The 17,526-nt window shown below is 31.4% G+C and overlaps 1 protein-coding gene across 1 annotated transcript in view; it reads right to left on the bottom strand.

Annotated features, from left to right (window-relative positions):
- Positions 1-17,526, bottom strand: part of LOC124365097 (phospholipid-transporting ATPase ABCA1-like) — a 53,992-nt gene that overhangs the window by 21,850 nt on the left and 14,616 nt on the right. The window contains exons 6-15 of the mRNA XM_046821035.1: positions 12,481-12,715; positions 9,715-9,891; positions 8,194-8,375; positions 7,739-7,979; positions 7,490-7,644; positions 4,740-4,895; positions 4,398-4,469; positions 2,900-3,038; positions 1,269-1,518; positions 254-318 (exon numbers count right to left, since the gene is read on the bottom strand). Of these exons, the coding sequence (XP_046676991.1) occupies positions 254-318; positions 1,269-1,518; positions 2,900-3,038; positions 4,398-4,469; positions 4,740-4,895; positions 7,490-7,644; positions 7,739-7,979; positions 8,194-8,375; positions 9,715-9,891; positions 12,481-12,715 (1,672 nt within the window). The remainder of the gene's footprint in view (positions 1-253; positions 319-1,268; positions 1,519-2,899; positions 3,039-4,397; positions 4,470-4,739; positions 4,896-7,489; positions 7,645-7,738; positions 7,980-8,193; positions 8,376-9,714; positions 9,892-12,480; positions 12,716-17,526) is intronic.

Below are 17,526 nucleotides of genomic sequence, written 5' to 3'. Positions count from 1 at the left end.
AAATTTACAAGATTTAAGTTAAGGAACGTAGTTAGTCTGCTGGATTAAACTCCATGTAACTGTAAAAAGAAGAACATTTTAATGAGTTTGGAACTCCAGACATACTATAGGCCATTTGTTAAGGAAACATTGGAATATAGAGGGAGGGCCGATAGAGTGGGGGTAAACCCCCTTGAGCAGTTAATTATTAAGATTACTTATTTATAGTGAGTTGTGGTCAAAGAAAAGATAACTTAAAAATAAGGCAACTTACTAATGTGATTGTTGTTTGGATGATCATCATTGTCTGGGACATTGTGAGAAGCATCATCTGCAACCCTAATACAACAAGGCAGGAATTGGTTTCTTACTTTTAGAATCATTCAATTGGGAGTTTTTTAATGCTTTTCTGGTACATAAATATCCACCAAAAATATTTATTGTAAATTAATATAATCACTAGACTCACACACTATCAAATCGACGTATCAAATAAAGTAAGGTGAAGTATTTTAATATACTTTGGATGTATACAAAACTATTATTGGTTCTAATTAAATATATACAATAATTATACCCTTTTCCCACAGTAAGATAATATATGGTTCACAAATAAAAAGTGTGATTCAGCATTCAATCTAAAAAAAAAAATTTATTTTCCTTACAGGTAGGTCTTTAGATTTTGTAATCATTCACTCACCATATAGTATTTCTTTAAAAACAATAACTTGATAAAAGAAGTTAAATTTGTTTAATACATTAACAAAACTAATCAAAACCTTTGACACACCTTATACAATGCTCCTTATTAAAGTAGGCAATACCATTTTTGAAAGTTGAAATTTCAACCACTCGTACCATTATTTTCTTCTGCTTAATTTTTAAGTAGTGTTTTATCATTGTAATTTTGTAAGAGTAAAATATTACAGTTATCACTAATGAACACATTCATGACGGCCGAAATTATCGAACTTTATATAATAATCAGTTAATTTTGACTTAAAATGAAAAATGCCAATTTCTTTCCATAAACATGTTCTGGAGTGAAACAGTTCTGGTGTCCATGAACAAATTTTCTACGTCTAAAATGCAGCCGGATTAAATTTAGTATTTGAAAACCATTGTTGCATGACTCAACAGTGAGCCACTAGTGAGTCACCCCATCATGAACATGATAGTCTGTTGAAGAAATTTAAATGAGATGTTGAACTATCTAAAAATGTGCATTTTACTAAATTAGTTAAATTTAACTCAGAAATACATATAAACCAGCAAGGGGCTAGACTTACTTCAAAAACACGTCCTCCAGTGTAGAGCAAGTAATTCCTATCTCAGTTACGCCGAGGTCTCTCTTATACGTTTCCAAGGCAGAGAAGAGTGCAGGAAACCTGGGTGACTCATCAGACTTAATGTTGTAACTCAACTGCGAGGGGTTGGATAGTTTCATTTTAGCGCTGGCTACATGCTGCTCCACCAACCTGGTGATAGGGTTAACTGGTGCTCGTTCTTCCTTAAGTATGTTCAGTTGGTATCCTGTGTCTGTAACAAACATTGTCTCAACACTAATTGTATCCCATTAATTTGAAAAAAAAGAGCTGAATAATAATTACAACAATTTGTTGTTACAAAATTACAATGGTGAATGTGACTTAATTGAGATTCACAAAGTTTAACATGAGGCGGTACGACAAATATTATGGTGTTAGTAACTTTTCTTCTTAAATTGTTTATTTTCTTCTAAGAAATATGGTTCAATTAAATGTGAAATTTGGTCAATTTGTAATATTGTAGTTCATTTTTTTAACTAGCTTTGTTATTATTTAGGCCTTCATAAGGTCAGAATGATCCAAAAAACCTCTCATATTTTATCAGTTAATAGTACCCAAAATATTACATAATATAAAAACTATTTATTAAAAAATATAAAATTATTTTAAAAAATTGTATTTGGAAAATCATGTCTGTTGAGTGGCATACGTCAAAACACAATCAAAGGTGATTTCTACAGGCTATCACCATGTGATATTTAATGTCCTTTGGAAAAGCTGTTTTTCCATGTTTTTTTTAGAGTTCCAAACTTATGTCTATATATTGAGACAGGTTTTCCAGGAAAGGACCAAAGGTGTTTCTATTGATATGCAAGCAGTATGGGACATAGAACCCAAACAGCTAGACGTATCTTAGGTGCGTCTCAAACAGAGCAAAATAGACAGTACATGCTGTCGTCAAGTCACCGATTGTTTTTAACCTGCTTGAGTGCATACTCGTATAGGCTATGTGAGTTCCCATGGAAAGTTTAAGACCAATAACATAAGTTTTGTTTTTTAACACAACTAATCAAATAAAAGTGTGCTTCTTCACTGCAAAAAAGTGTCTCACCAGACAGACCTAATCTCCAGGACTCAAGTATGTAGCAGTGTCAGATTTAAGTTGCTACACTAAGGGAAAGGTGAAATGGAGCTAAACTCAACACTAATATCAAAAGAGACTACTTCACAGCCTCAGTGTTTTAAGGGATTCAAGCACTTTAGGTCAGCCAGTTTATTTTTTTCTATGCCAAACCTGTTGTTCGAAAATTCTCAACCCGCTGTAATACAGTCTTTCGATCAAGCAAGAACTAATTCATTTCATGGTATTTCGTACTGTAAATAAAATGCCCTTTACACCAAAAGTACAGAACTGCAAACTTACGATGAACTCTTAAATAAACCATATTGACGACTAAAAATAGTGTTGGACATTAGAGAGGATATGTGACCACCCCTTCCCTCAGACTCATCTACTGTTAGCGTTACAGCTGATCAAAGTAACAGAAGGTATTTTCAGGTTACTCTGCAGGTGTTTACTACAAATTTATTTAAATTATATATTTCATTTATATTTTCCAATTTCTGTATTAAATTTAAAAGTAATGACTTACTGTACAATTTCTTGAGGAACATAGAGGTGCCATAGCAACTGACTTGACCATGGTCCATGATGGCTATCCTGTCTCCCAACACATCTGCTTCTTCCATGAAATGGGTCGTGATTATTATAGTTCGATGTCCTCGAAAAGCCTGCAAATAAATTAAATTCAACTTTGGAAGGTTGAATGATCTTGACAATCCAAAATTCAACATATTTCACATTGATATGTTACCTCTTTCATTCCATTTGGAAATATTTGTAAAGAAAGCTATATAATTTGTTGTTTGGGATAGTGAATACAGCAGAAAATTATTCTCCTTTGATACATTTATGTAAGACAATTAATTAATTATGAATTAGTTTACTTATCTTTTGACAAATAAAAACAGTTTGTGATGAGAAATATTAATTTGATAAAGAAAAACCTACATTAGTGTGTTTTTCTATTCTTTCTACAAACCTTTTTTAATTCCCGAAGAAATCATTAACTTGTAAAGATAAATAAATCTAAAAATTGTTATTTTAATAAATTGTAAATAATTTTGGTAAATTAAATACCATGCAATCTTTTTACAGAATAATTACTAAAATCTTTGGCAACATTTAAAATAAATTGAATATTGAAAATATAGATTATATAGTATATGGTTACCAGACGGAAATTGTCTTGTTTTGTAAATTTCAAGTATATACATTTCCAACAAAATTTTGCTATAACACCCAAAAATTAAAATTAATTGTATAAAAATTATCTAATTAAAAATTATTAAATTTCAACAAAACATGTTCAAAGTAATTAAAATAAATTATAATGTACTAAACTTTTGTTATAAATAACTCAAGAAATGTAATACAGAATAACAACAATTTTGAAAATTTAAAAATTAATTGATCAAATTAGAGTTTATCAGACTATATTTTAAAATTAAAACTATTAATACAGCATTATGTTACAATAATTTACAAAATAAGGCTGTAAAAAATTAAATTGTTATAACAAAGAGTAAACGTCTGTAAATTTTAAGGAAATTAAAAATAGTTTCATAGATGAAGAATGACTAAAACGCAATTCATATAGAGAATTAAATTACCTGAATTACATGTAATTTATTTTGAAGGAATTTAAAGTAAATATAGTAATCATAGAAAGTGTAATAAAACCCATTTTTAGCTCACAATAATTCTAGTAGGAATAAAAGTAAAAATACAGCATATGGCCATGATAAGTTTTCTGGTCACAACATGTCTAAACATTGTTAACACGATTAACATTTTGAGATATATTTTGCTTTGCTGTTGAGAACCATCAGATGTGTGTGTGTGTGCACTCTTTTCACTTTAAAATATATTGAATAAATGATAATTGGCACAAAAATGTGTATTATACTTTATGTAAGAACTCATGATTTAAAGACTTTGTAGAATAGATTCCTTATTAGCAAAATCTAATTGTATGCATTTTTCATACAAATGGTATGATCAGCAATGCCAAATAACCTAAAACATACCAACAGCACATCCCAAACTTGCCGCCTTGATTCTGGATCAAGCCCTGAAGTTGGTTCATCCAGCATTAGAACCTGTAGTGAACATTCCGAAAGAAGAATTAGTGGTGTTCTTATCCTTAAAGAACAGTCTACAACACCTTAAAGGAACAGAGCATAAAGGCTTTATTACATTATAACGTAATAATAATGTAGTTTGTAACCACTATACTATTTAGAGGCTTAATTTGTATGACTCCAAGTAGACAAACTGTAATTTAGTACCAGTCAGTGAGTTAAGAAATAACAGTTTAGAAAATAAGCATATGTGAATACATAGGTCATAAGTAATATGTGCCAACTTACCCGTGGATTTCCCATGAGAGCGATGGATAAACACACCTTTCGTTTCATCCCTCCAGACAGTTTTGATGCCAAATCGTCTTTCTTCTCTTTTATCCCCAGAGTTCTAAGCAACTCCATGCCTTCTCTTTCTGACTCGCTTTTAGAAAGACCTTTTAACTGTAAGGAACATTAAACCATAATACCTCCAAATATCTTTATTCAACACAAGGATTAAATTAAAGTGACAGGTTTTAGGATTCTGATAATTCTAGTCAAATCCCTGAATTCTCCTGAACAGAACACGAGAATAGAGATAGACCTAAGCAGAAAAATAAAAGAGCATATACTCTACAGCAAAAGTTAACCAGAGTTCTCTTTACTTAGAACAAGAAGCTGAGGAAAACTCTCATAATTCCACTTAATCCTATAAGGATGTTAGTACTGGTTCCAGAGTGACAGGATATTCAGTATGGGTAAGATTGGAGATTAGGGCCACCTCCTGTTGAATCTCATGTCACATCCAAGGAGATATAGAAGATACTGTCATGTCACTTTGGATAATGGGGAGGTTAACTCTGCTTCAGCCTCTTCCAGTCAAAGCAGGCAGGGGATGGTACTACCTCATGGCTTAGAAAATCATTTTACAATAAGCGAACTTTTAACAATAAGGGAGTCCCATCTATTCCAACAGCCATTCTCTGTAATAAAGCAGACCTATTTATTAACCTTTCTACCTTAATATCTCAACAATTGAAATTAGTACCGCTTCTAGATATCCATGGGATTGCAATCTCGTAGCAATTAAAATATTCTGAGATAAGTTCAATATTTTTTTTTATTAAAAAAAATTATTAAATATTGAAAATATATTTTAGGACACACTCCTGGCCAAGTTAAAAGATTGCTCACCAGATAATGTTAGGAGTGAGAAATCAGTTGGATTATAATCATCATTTGAAATATAAAAAAATTCTTCGCATATTACAATAAATGACTGCTAACTCTTATATAGTATTGGATGTCTCATCCACGTGCCAATTTAAGTTTACCAATTCTAATCAGTAAGTCACTATCAGTCTCTGTGAAGTATGTCACCTAGAAATATCACCTGCATTGCATGACTCATCATTGTACTACATCACTCATTCTCTCTGCTATACTCCTTAGAAACTTGTCTTTATATGTTATCTTAATGTATCATAACCTCTTACATGGCTATATAACTTATATTATGAGCCAACAATACATATGAGAGACATTTAATTCTCAAATTAACCCATTAGAAATTTAAGATAATTTATTCTGAAAGAGCAACTTATGTATCATTATTGATTAAGTGGGTGATTTCAACATTATTCTTAATATATATTGCAAAGAATGATATTGTACTCATAGTAAGGTCAAAATCTCTTGATAGCATAGCCAATGTTCTACAATACTTATGATAGAACTAAATAATCAATCCATTCTTTACACTACAAGATAGGAATATGCCACATCACTAACAATTAACAGGCTTTACTGAAGTTGCATGCACCTTTCCAAATTTATAGCTTATTTCATTCTCGAGAGATAGAAAGACAGGCAATCATACAGAAAAGACATTTTTCATCTCCTCCAGCAGACAAAATAGAAGTTGTGTTGATTTAATAAGTGATAAACTTTGGCGACCTTAGCCAAATTCCATGGTTCAACATGCACCATCATATAACTCATTCTTAGCTATGTAGAAATGAAGGTTCAAGAAAAATTTAGTCTGTACCTACATTGGAAGAAAACTGTACAACCACCTACCTCCGGAGATAAGGAAACTTCAAGGCAAGAACTTCCAGCACATGCTAAGAAAATGGCTTGAAGATCACCCATTCTACTCATTGGAGGAGTTCCTTGAACTCAACTAAAACTTTTATATATATTATGAACTGTAAAAGATATTTTGACGCCCTTACAATTCTCCAAGGAATTTGTAAATAAAGATTGTATTGTATTGTATTGTAGATAAAATATTTCTCAAGATATGAGACCATATGGCACAATTACATTTAAGTAATTAAACTTATGTTCATTAAGTTAGGTGTCATAGCCGTGTTCAAATAATAAAAGTTCTGGTGAGCTATGGAGGATACTAAAATCAAATCAAATCTTGTCATCAACTTTAAGTACTAACTTTCCATTCTATTATTTTTGATGTATCATTAATAAAACTATGACTATACTATACTATATATCACATGTTAAAATCTCATACGATTGTATTCAATTAATTTACAAATTTATTTATTCTGGTATTTCTCGTTGCCATCATAGTTACTCGTAAGACCAGTGTGAAAATACTCGCTAACGCTTCGCCAAACCCCATGGAGTGACATGAACCATCATCAAACTCAGTGTTGTCTATATAGAAATAAAGCTTCATAGAAAATTTAAAGTCTGTAGATCAGCTCATTGTTCGATCGTATGGACAGACAGACAGGTATGAAGTTTTTCCAGACCCTCAAAGTGAACCTTCTAGTCCCTTCCTTAATGCTCAGCCAATTATAGATTTTATTATTTGCTAAGTTATCCATGCTTCAACAGTATAAGAGTACAATTGTTGGATTTCATATCTCATCATCCAAAGGTATATATTTTTTCATGTTAATTAATTAAAGTATAAAATAGGCTTCTGTATGTTTAAATTAATTTTTTTATAAATAAAGTGAAGTAAGATGTTTTGAAGTTAAGTTTTGTTCTTGGATTATCTCATAACGAATCTGTTAAAAGATACTTACCATGCCAAAGAATATAAGATGTTCACGCACTGTGAAGAAAGAGAAGAGTAGGTTATGTTGAAGACACAAACCAAGGTTGGAACGAAACTCGTCCATGTTATCAAATATGTTCTTACCATTCACAATCACCTTGCCTCTGGTTGGGGAGAAGAACCCTGAAACAGGCAAAACTCAATCTGTGATTACTGAACCTGATTTATTTTTGTTCATCCCAGGTAACAAAATAATATCATGTCAACTTTTAATCACCTGCTAAAATGGACATGGTGGTGGTTTTGCCCGCTCCGTTGTGGCCCAGTAAGGCAGTTATATTACCCTCGTAGACGTCCAAGTCAACATTCTCTACTGCCACTACTTTTCCCTGGTTGAATGTCTTTCTGAGGTTCTCTATGCGGATTCCCACCTTGGTATCACTTGGAGGTTTCTCATAATTTCTTTGATGTCCAACTACATGAGATTGTTTCGCATTGTAATTTTTTCTGTTAAAACACTGGAAAATACAAATTATTTTTATTTATTTGTATTTAAAAATAAAGAGATTGGTTACTGTGTGCTTCCTTAAAAAATGCTAAAAAGTCTACTTTATTTTTGTCAGTCAATGATGATTTTACCAATCAATTTAAGGCAAAATGCCTAACCATAAAATATTGTTGCGTACTGAAAAAACATAGCTAGTTAAGAACTATTAAACCTTAAATGTTTACCTGGAATATGAAAGTCAATTTTTTTGCTCGTCCATAAGGGCCAGGATTGACACTATCGATGTACCATGTGATAAAACTGTACAAGAAAATGCTTACAATCATCATAATACATGCCAAACCTACAGACACTCTGCCTCCACCTGCCCCGTCATCAAACAAGTTGCTCATTGTCCACGGGTGGCCTGCAACAGAAAACAAAGAGAACTTCATCAAGAATAAACTTTAACCAGGATGTTAATTAGTCTTTTAGGATGATATTAAAACATCATTATCAGATTTGTTTATAATTTTCAGCTGGGGGAATATTGGAAGATCATTGAGCTTGTTGAAAATGGAGACTAAAACTCACAAGTAATTATTAATCAAAATGTATAGCAAAAATGTATTGTCGTCCAGTTTAAGTGAGGTTAGTAAAAAGAATAACAAGAATGTTCTACTAATAAGTTACTGAATTCCAGGTTTCCTGTATGTTGGCTTTTATCAGTTACTGGAAATAGAAGGAGTTTTTTAGGTAGAGAGGTAATTATTCATCATGCATGAAGATATGTTATTTCTAATTGTATGAATATACACCAGAGAACTTCAGAAAGCTCAAACTGAAAAACTAAGATCAAATTAATTTTGGAATAAAAGAAACAAAGAGTCATCTCAAAGGCCTTTTGGAACAAACCAGTAGGTAAATAAATCTTTTTTTAATGAAAAAATAACAAATTCTTGTATGTAATAAGAGTTTAAAATATAAACGTTCTATTCTATCCTAAATAAAAAAAAAAACATTATATTTGCAAGATAATTGGATTTCAAAAATATTTTATTTGACAACACCACCTTAGGAGAAAATCTTTGATCAAATCAGTTAAAACGAGATCAAATTGATAGGATTTTGAAACTGAAAAATTATCTGCTCTTGGTAGTAAATCTTGATCAAGTGTTTTGATCACATATGTTTAAAATGTTATGAAGTATATCAAACTTAATCAAACAGTTCGATCAAAGCTTATGGATATTGGCAACATTATTAAATAATTGAGTTTGTTTGATCAGAAAAAGTCCATAGTTCCATAAAATTATTGTCTAAACTGATACAATATACAATTGGTTAAATATTTTCTGGATTCACCTCAAGGAACCTGTCGTAATCCGCTTAAGCGGAATAAAAATATTGCCTTCTTTCAAATTTCAACCCACAAATCTATATAAAAACAAAATATGCTAAGGTTTTTATAAATAGTTGTTATTAAATTTAAAAAAGACTTAAAATCCAAAATTATCTAAACAGCTTACTCCTTTACAGATGTAGTAAGGAAAAGTTAAAATCAAAGTAAAAAAAAATTCAATTGATAACACAGGTTGTTACACATATTTTGTGAATAAAAAGCTTTGATTAATTTAGTTACACAATGTTGAAACTAAATATCAATTAATTTAAATATTTTAAGTTATTGTTTTTTTTTATTAATAGTTCATTTTTAATATTATGGATTTTCTTCATTATTAAAATAAGATCTAAACACAACTCACCATTCTTCTGAAAGTTACTGATGACATTGATACACCATTGTATAGCTATGGAGGGCCATAAACAAGTAAGTAAGTTTATGGACAGACCAAACTTGTCAGGGGAGCTCACAAAAAATGAGTTCAGCAGAATTGTCATGACGTACCATGTTATCAATCCGATGATCAGAGCCAGAGTGCCTGCAAAAACAAGCTAAATTATAAATGCTTATAATACATAAATGTTTGAATATGTATGGATATTTTTAATGAAACATCTAAAGCCTTGCATGAATGATGGATAGTTGCATTGATATGGCCTGAATACTTATGTTTTAGTTACTGATTCGTGAAAATACGAGTATAATAGTTATATTGTTATATATAATAGTTATACAAGGTGTTTGAAAAGTCTGGGTACGGCTTAATATTTTACAAACCATAGCAGATAACATCTATAAACTTTGCACAGTGTCATATGGCTACGTAAACTATTTTTCCTTGCTATTACCATGACATGCCAACCATGGGGGGGACGGCACACAGAGGAAAACATGGAAATCTTAAATTAAAGCATGGGTCGAGTGATACCTCATTTGAAAGAGCTCACTTAGGAGAGTTGAATGCCGCAAACCGCATTTCAAAAGGTTTATCCAATCAGAAATGGCGGGTTGTTTTAGGTACACATTGTGAAGTATATTATGCGCTGCCATTTCTGACTGGATCGTCGTATTCGTGGTAGGCGGCGTTTCACTCTACTAACCGATGTGTTTTCACTGACTTTTTTAATTAGCAAATTATGTCATAAATTGATAACACAATAAATAAAACTAAAATGAATTCTTCGTCTTTATGATTATGAATTAACATAGTTACACACTAGCAATGCTATTTTATTCACTATGTGAAAATACAATCTTAGAACAAAGTACTTACTTATTAATAAATTGCAACTAACCTTTTATTTACAACCTTTTATTTTATAAGACGCCGCCTACCGCATCAGAATACGACGATCCAGTCAGAAATGGCAGCGCATAATGTACTTCACAATGTGTACCTAAAACAACCTGCCATTTCTGATTGGATAAACAAAACCTTTTGAGATGCGGTTTGCGGCATTCAACTCTACTAAGTGAGCTCTTTCAAAGAGGTATCACTCGACCCATGCTTTAATTTAAGATTTCCATGTTTTCCTCTGTGTGCCGTCCCCCCATGGTTGGCATGTCATGGTAATAGCAAGGAAAAATAGTTTACATAGCCATATGACACTGTGCAAAGTTTATAGATGTTATCTGCTACGGTTTGTAAAATATTAAGCCTTACCCAGACTTTAATGTATATTCACCAAAAAGGAAATTGACAGAAAAATTTAATAAAAGTATTATTTAGAACAGAAACATTATGCACTAAATCAAATATTCAATTTAGTTTGCAAAAATAAAATGAACACAATGAATTTATTAGAACATTGTCAAAATTTGTTAAACAAATGTCCTGTTAACAGCCTTCATGCATTAATAGTTAAAACTGTATCATATGTTATAAAGATGTAGGCATTTTCAATCCTACATGCAAAACGAATATTTACACTACAATTAATATCAGCAATTATTAGAATTATTTATGGAAAATCAAGACATAACAGATTTAAGTCTCTTACACCATTATACAAATATTAGAAACATTCCACATGGATCCAATCAATGTAAAAATCATTTACTCTACAAAGGAATACAATTATACTTTTCAATTCCTGATAAGATAAAAGCAGAAAACAAATTGAATCAGTTTAAAGTAAATGTAAAAAAAATGTGTAGCAGTAAATAAAATACATTTAATTTCAATAAAGATTGAATTATAAAAGTACTTGCTCCACTGGGACTCAGACCTGGATCTATCACTTGCCAGGTAAATGTGCACAACAGAGGCCTTACTTTTTCAATTAAATTATTTTGTGTATTGCAAATGCCTGTTTGTGTATCTATATGATACACAAACATATATACATTCAATCATATTATACAATGTTGAAGAACTTATGTCAGAATATAACTTTTGAAATATTGTAAACTAAGGTACTAACTAAATTGTATAGGAGTTTTAGTTTTGGACTCATGTACGTACGTACCTAGAGAAGGGGACTACAGAAAATACAGGTGGAGGAAGAGGAGACCTGGAATGATAGACAAAAGTGGAGGAGGCTGTGTATGACGACCCGTGATAACGGAAACGTCTGATGATGATGATGTACGTACGTACAATAAAACACAATCCAAAAGAGAATAAATAAAATTGTTTTAAATATGAAACATTCAGTAATGTAAAAATTTTAATCTTTACTTATTGAAAAATTTAAAAAAATAACCATTCTACCACTACAATATGTCTCAATGCCCATTCTAAAGTTGACAATAGTACTAGTTAATATTACAATTTCGCCAAGACGATTGTTTCTAAAAATAGTAGGTGGGTAGGTTGTCTGAAGGGGAAACCAACCTCCCACCCGTCTCCTACTACGCCCCGTCGAGCAAAGTATGGTATTCCTTGTTCTTAAAGTATACAGTTACAAAATGTTCTGTCGTTTATCATCATACCAGAGATCGGATGTGGTGGATTTCTAAGAGCCGGATATGACAGGTATTACAGTATGTATTGCTATTAAAATATGAATCTTTTGTTCGTGTTTAATTCCTTTTTCCTTTTCTTCCCAAAACTTACCCTCTAAACTACTATATAACTATGAAGCACTGGTTTTAGACCCAGTATAAGATCATTGATAATGCTCACCGTTTGTGAAAAGAGTGCTGATGACAAATATGAGTGTAATGAAGGACAGGGCAAACAGCATGAACAGTATCCACACAGGGAAGTAGCCAGCTACTATCGCAGGCCCATTTCCTCTTAGGTCCACAGTCACCAGCCCAGTCACTACCAGCGTCACCGGTACCAGTATGAACAGACTGTACACCATCCAGTTCAGCCAATTCAACCAGCCCTTCATTCCCATGATCCTCATCATCTCCTGATACCAACATTGGAAACAACCACAATTAATATTCATCCTATTAATCACAGAACTACTACTAAATTAAATATAGAAGAGTCACTTTATAGTAACCTACATCAATAAGGAATTCGCCATATTTATTTGTTTGGAATTAAGAATGATTACTTTAATGTTCTATTTATACACCTGCTCAATGTTATAGTTTGTCTTTAAGTTGTACTAAATTTAAAAACTCCCAATAACTCTTCCAATAAATCCTCAAAATATTCTCTGAACGGTTTTGCTGACATTCACTAATGATAGGAATGATGCGTTAGTATGTAATTATGGCTATTCATCTCTTCTATTTATATTTTTAAACTATAGTTTTATAACTGTCATTATATTACTTATATTACGTTATTGTCTTATTTTAGAAGTAACAACATATAGGAAACTTATTGCAAATAAATAAGTGTAATTTTTTGTCATATATAATATATATATATATTCACGAAAAAAATTGTTAGTTTTAATTTTAATAAGCATGTATATATTAAATGTACAAAATCCTTTTTCATAACATAACAGTTATAGTACTTTTAAGTTTTATTTTTAGTTTAAGGAAGTTCATTTTGTTTATTCATGTTTTTATAACTCCTTAAAATTTATAAATGAAGAAGTTAAACTATTGTTTATATTTTTCACTTACAAGTTGTAACTAAACAATAGCTTTGATCATGTAGCTTAAGCCTATGAGAAGATATTAATTTCAATCAACGTGATCTAATCTGTGACACTTGAAACTTTGTGATTGCGCACTATATAGCGGTAAAGTAAAGAAACAGTGATTATAAATTTTTTACAGAGAGATATTGAACATATTATACTGAGTGAACTCTGACAGTAATAAACATATACCCAACATTTTAAATTGAATACATAAAAATGGAATAATCACTAGAAAATTCAAATAAACTACAACCCTAGTCTACAAAATCACTGAACAGAACAGCTTACCGAACACAATATTTTTGCCATACAATCCTTACCTGAAAGCTAGGTCTCTCTCCTTTAAAGTCAAAAACAGTAGTTATAATGGTAGCATATTATTTTACTATATTGACAAGTCTGTTTCACAAGGCCTCCGATCTCATCCGATCTTACGCCCTGGGATTTCATGAAGAAGGAATTGGAATTAAATCTTAATTTTTCTAGTCCTTCTCAGCTTTCATTATTTTCAAAATAACTGTCTTCAACAAGATCAAAATTCAATGTAGCAATAATAGAACAATGTAAATTTCCTAACTTAAATAACAAGTTAGGAAAGTTAAATAAATAAATAGCAAAGTTCAGTAAATCTACGAGTATAATAAATAAATAAGAAGTATGAATTGATAATTTCACCACTTACACCACAGCGTCCGGCCAAAATAATATGTAACATGAAACAAAATATAAAAGCTTCGCTAGTATTAGTATAGTCTTAGTCAGTATTCGTAGCATTTAATCGACCAACAACAAGATCTTTGTATTGGTCCTGTGCACAGACACCTCTATTGAGGTCTTGCGTATAGTGGGTAACAAAAATAGAACATCGAGAGGACCAGACATTTACTGAATTTCAATTTTAGGCAAAACTGATTGTAGACATTAATAAAGCCTTCTAAACCTTCTCAGAGCCATATGATAAGAGAATGACAGATCACGGTCAAGTATGATTTGAAGTCTTGCCAGTGTTACACACTTATAGTCTCCAAACTTGACTTGTGCATTCCATCACGAATGCTCTCCACTACCTACTTAACTACCTGTTGTTCTGTTAGCCATCTTGAATTTAGCACTACAAGAACAATGTCAAACCTATTAGTTACTTGATGTGTCTCATTTTAATATATAACTTAGTTGGAATTATTTAAAAAATTGCCTGCAAGATATAACCTTGGGCTGTCACCGCACATTACATGAACCTCAAACCATATAATTGGATCTTAAATCAAACCTTGATGAGGGGTTAAAAATATTCACTTTAACAAATTTATATTTTGTTAACTTAGTCTCAAACAGTGAATCCAGCAAAAAAAAATTACTTTTCAAACAAATCTTTGAAAATCTACTATGTTTCTTATGAATTTCAATAAATATTTTTGACTGGACTATTTAACTCTGTAATGTACCAGTCAGAAGAAATGGCAATTGACTAAGATAAAACAAGACATTTAAGAAGGATTGGATACAAAAACCACGAACAAGTTATTTACTATATTTTGGTAAAAATGGGAAACATGATTTTATACGAGAGAACACATTGTAAAAGAATAGTATTGCTTAACTATATACAAGTTTACAGTTTCAAGAGAAAATCTGACCTGCAATCCCTTATATTTATAAAAACACTTAAGTGATTGATGTTGCCAAACAAAACTTTGAATTACAATAATAACAAATCTATTTTATTCTTCAAATCATAACACCTGACTTTATTTACAATAACTATTTTCAAGATTTTACTACCATAAATTGTAACTTTATTGAATGCTCTATTCAAGAAGATGGAAAAACATGGAATCCCGCAAAAACTGATAAGACTGTCAAAAATGTGTATAAGTGACTCAAAGGCCAAAATAAGAATAGACGGAGAAATGTCGGAAAACTTCCTTATCAACACTGGAGTAAGACAGGGAGATGGGATTTCTCCCACTCTCTTCAACCTGGCTGTGGAAGAGGCATTACAAAAAGTTAAAAGACTACAAAGAGGGGTTAAACTAGGAGTGGACCTGAACGTAATGGCATTTGCGGATGATGTAGTGATCTTGTCAGAAAGTTTGGATGATCTCTCCACACTAACAAAAAGTTTTATTAAAGAATGTCAAACAGTAGGCTTAGAGCTAAATGAAGATAAAACTAAAATTATTCATTTTGGAAGACATGCTGGAAATGTGAGAACAAACTTAAGCATTGACAACTACTCGACTGGCTGTGTAGAAAGTTTTAAATATTTGGGTGTAACAATAAACAGCAAAAACGAGGAGGATATAGAGATACAAAGCAAATTAGCTAATGCAAATAGGTGTCTTGGGGCGTGTACAAAACTCTTTACGTCAAGATTGTTGTCACAATGCTCCAAAATAAGAATTTATAAAACAATCATTCAACCAGTCCTAATGTATGGAAGTGAAACATGGACATTAACGAAGAAAAATGAGGGGCGGTTAATTGTTTTTGAGAATAAAGTTCTCCGAAAAATATTTGGACCAATATGTGATGAAGGGGTGTGGCGAATAAGAAAAAATAGAGAATTACGCAATGTATACCAAGATCCTGATATTGTGGCTTTGGTGAAGGCAAAGAGAATTAGCTGGCTAGGACATGTACATCGGAGACGGGAGGGCACAAGGTTAAAAGAGGTCTACCAGGCGGTTACCGGCAGGAAGGCGCCCTTTGGGTAGGCCAAAGATAAGATGGTGCGATCAAGTGGTCGAAGATGTGACCTGGTGTGGAGGGTCTGTGGATCTGGCGGAAGACAGGGTGGCGTGGAAGAGGCTCATAGACGAGGCAAAGAATCGACTGAGATTTGTTACGCCCCGGCAGTAAAGTAAGTAAATTGTAACTTTAGTTTTGAGAGAAAAATATTCACACTAATTCTATGAATAAATATATTTTGTATAAGAAAATAGCTACCTAATTTACAAACACTAAAATTAAAACAAATTATTAACTTAATAAGAATATAAAGTTATCAATTCATTGCTAACTTTAATAAACAAACTGCAATATTAAATTAATTTCATATTTTAATGTTGCACAACACATGTAACTAATACACATCCAAACGATTTTTAGTTTTCCTATATTTTTATAGATTATCCAGGAAATAATTCTAAAGCTTTCTTGTTATATTCAAAATATAAATATTTAAAACCTTTGCACGAAACAATATAAAGCATTATGATGGTATTAATTATTATATATTTAAAATGAGACAACTCCCTCAGCTCTACGATAAAAAATAAGAACATAAAAGTGCAATAGGTTTAACATGGTTTTTAGGGGACAAAGTCAAGGTCATTTCACTAAAGTCAGCTCTTAAGAAACAGTGTTAAAGCAGTTGCCATAATGTTTGATCCAGAACCACTAATCAATGTACAGGAAGAACTACCTGTTGACGAGTGCAGCTGGTGACGAACGATGTTGATATTGATCAAATCCAATGCAAATTATTAGAGCTACTCCTTCATTTGATATCGTATCATTGTATAATAGGTTAAAGTGAACAGATACCATAATTTAGTAATAATATTTTGACATCTCCTATAGCATTTAGATATTAAAAATAACGTTTTTTCTCTTTTGTCAATTTTTATAAACAAACAATTATAATATTGAAATAAGAAAAATAGTATAAAATCAAAAACAAAAGAATAATACACACACAAAAATTATTTTATACATAGGAACAACATTATACAATAAATTACTAAATTACATCAAAGTAGAATCAAGTATCAAGACATTAAATCATTCTAAATATAAAAAAAATAATATTTTTAAAATGAGAAACATATGGCATTATACATAAAAGATCTTTTTGCCCAGGGAAAAAGAAAAGGTGCTTGTAATAATTAACATTTTTAAATGCATTACACCATTGTAATTGATATTTATTCAGGAAAATAAAAATTTGATTTTAACATCTTAAACTCTGATATTCAGTTTTAAAACACGCTGTATACAATTTTTTATGTCAAATTCTAATGTTTTCTGAGTGAAAAACTTCTGACCAAATATGCCAGGTTTTCGGATGTATTTTTCAAATTTCAATTCAAATTTTAACTATTTATTTCCGA

The sequence above is a fragment of the Homalodisca vitripennis genome, chromosome 6, assembly GCF_021130785.1.
Source record: "Homalodisca vitripennis isolate AUS2020 chromosome 6, UT_GWSS_2.1, whole genome shotgun sequence".
Classification (NCBI taxonomy): Eukaryota; Metazoa; Arthropoda; class Insecta; order Hemiptera; family Cicadellidae; genus Homalodisca; species Homalodisca vitripennis.
The sequence above is the reverse complement of the archived record's forward strand: the minus strand, read 5'-3'. Positions and strand labels throughout refer to the sequence as shown.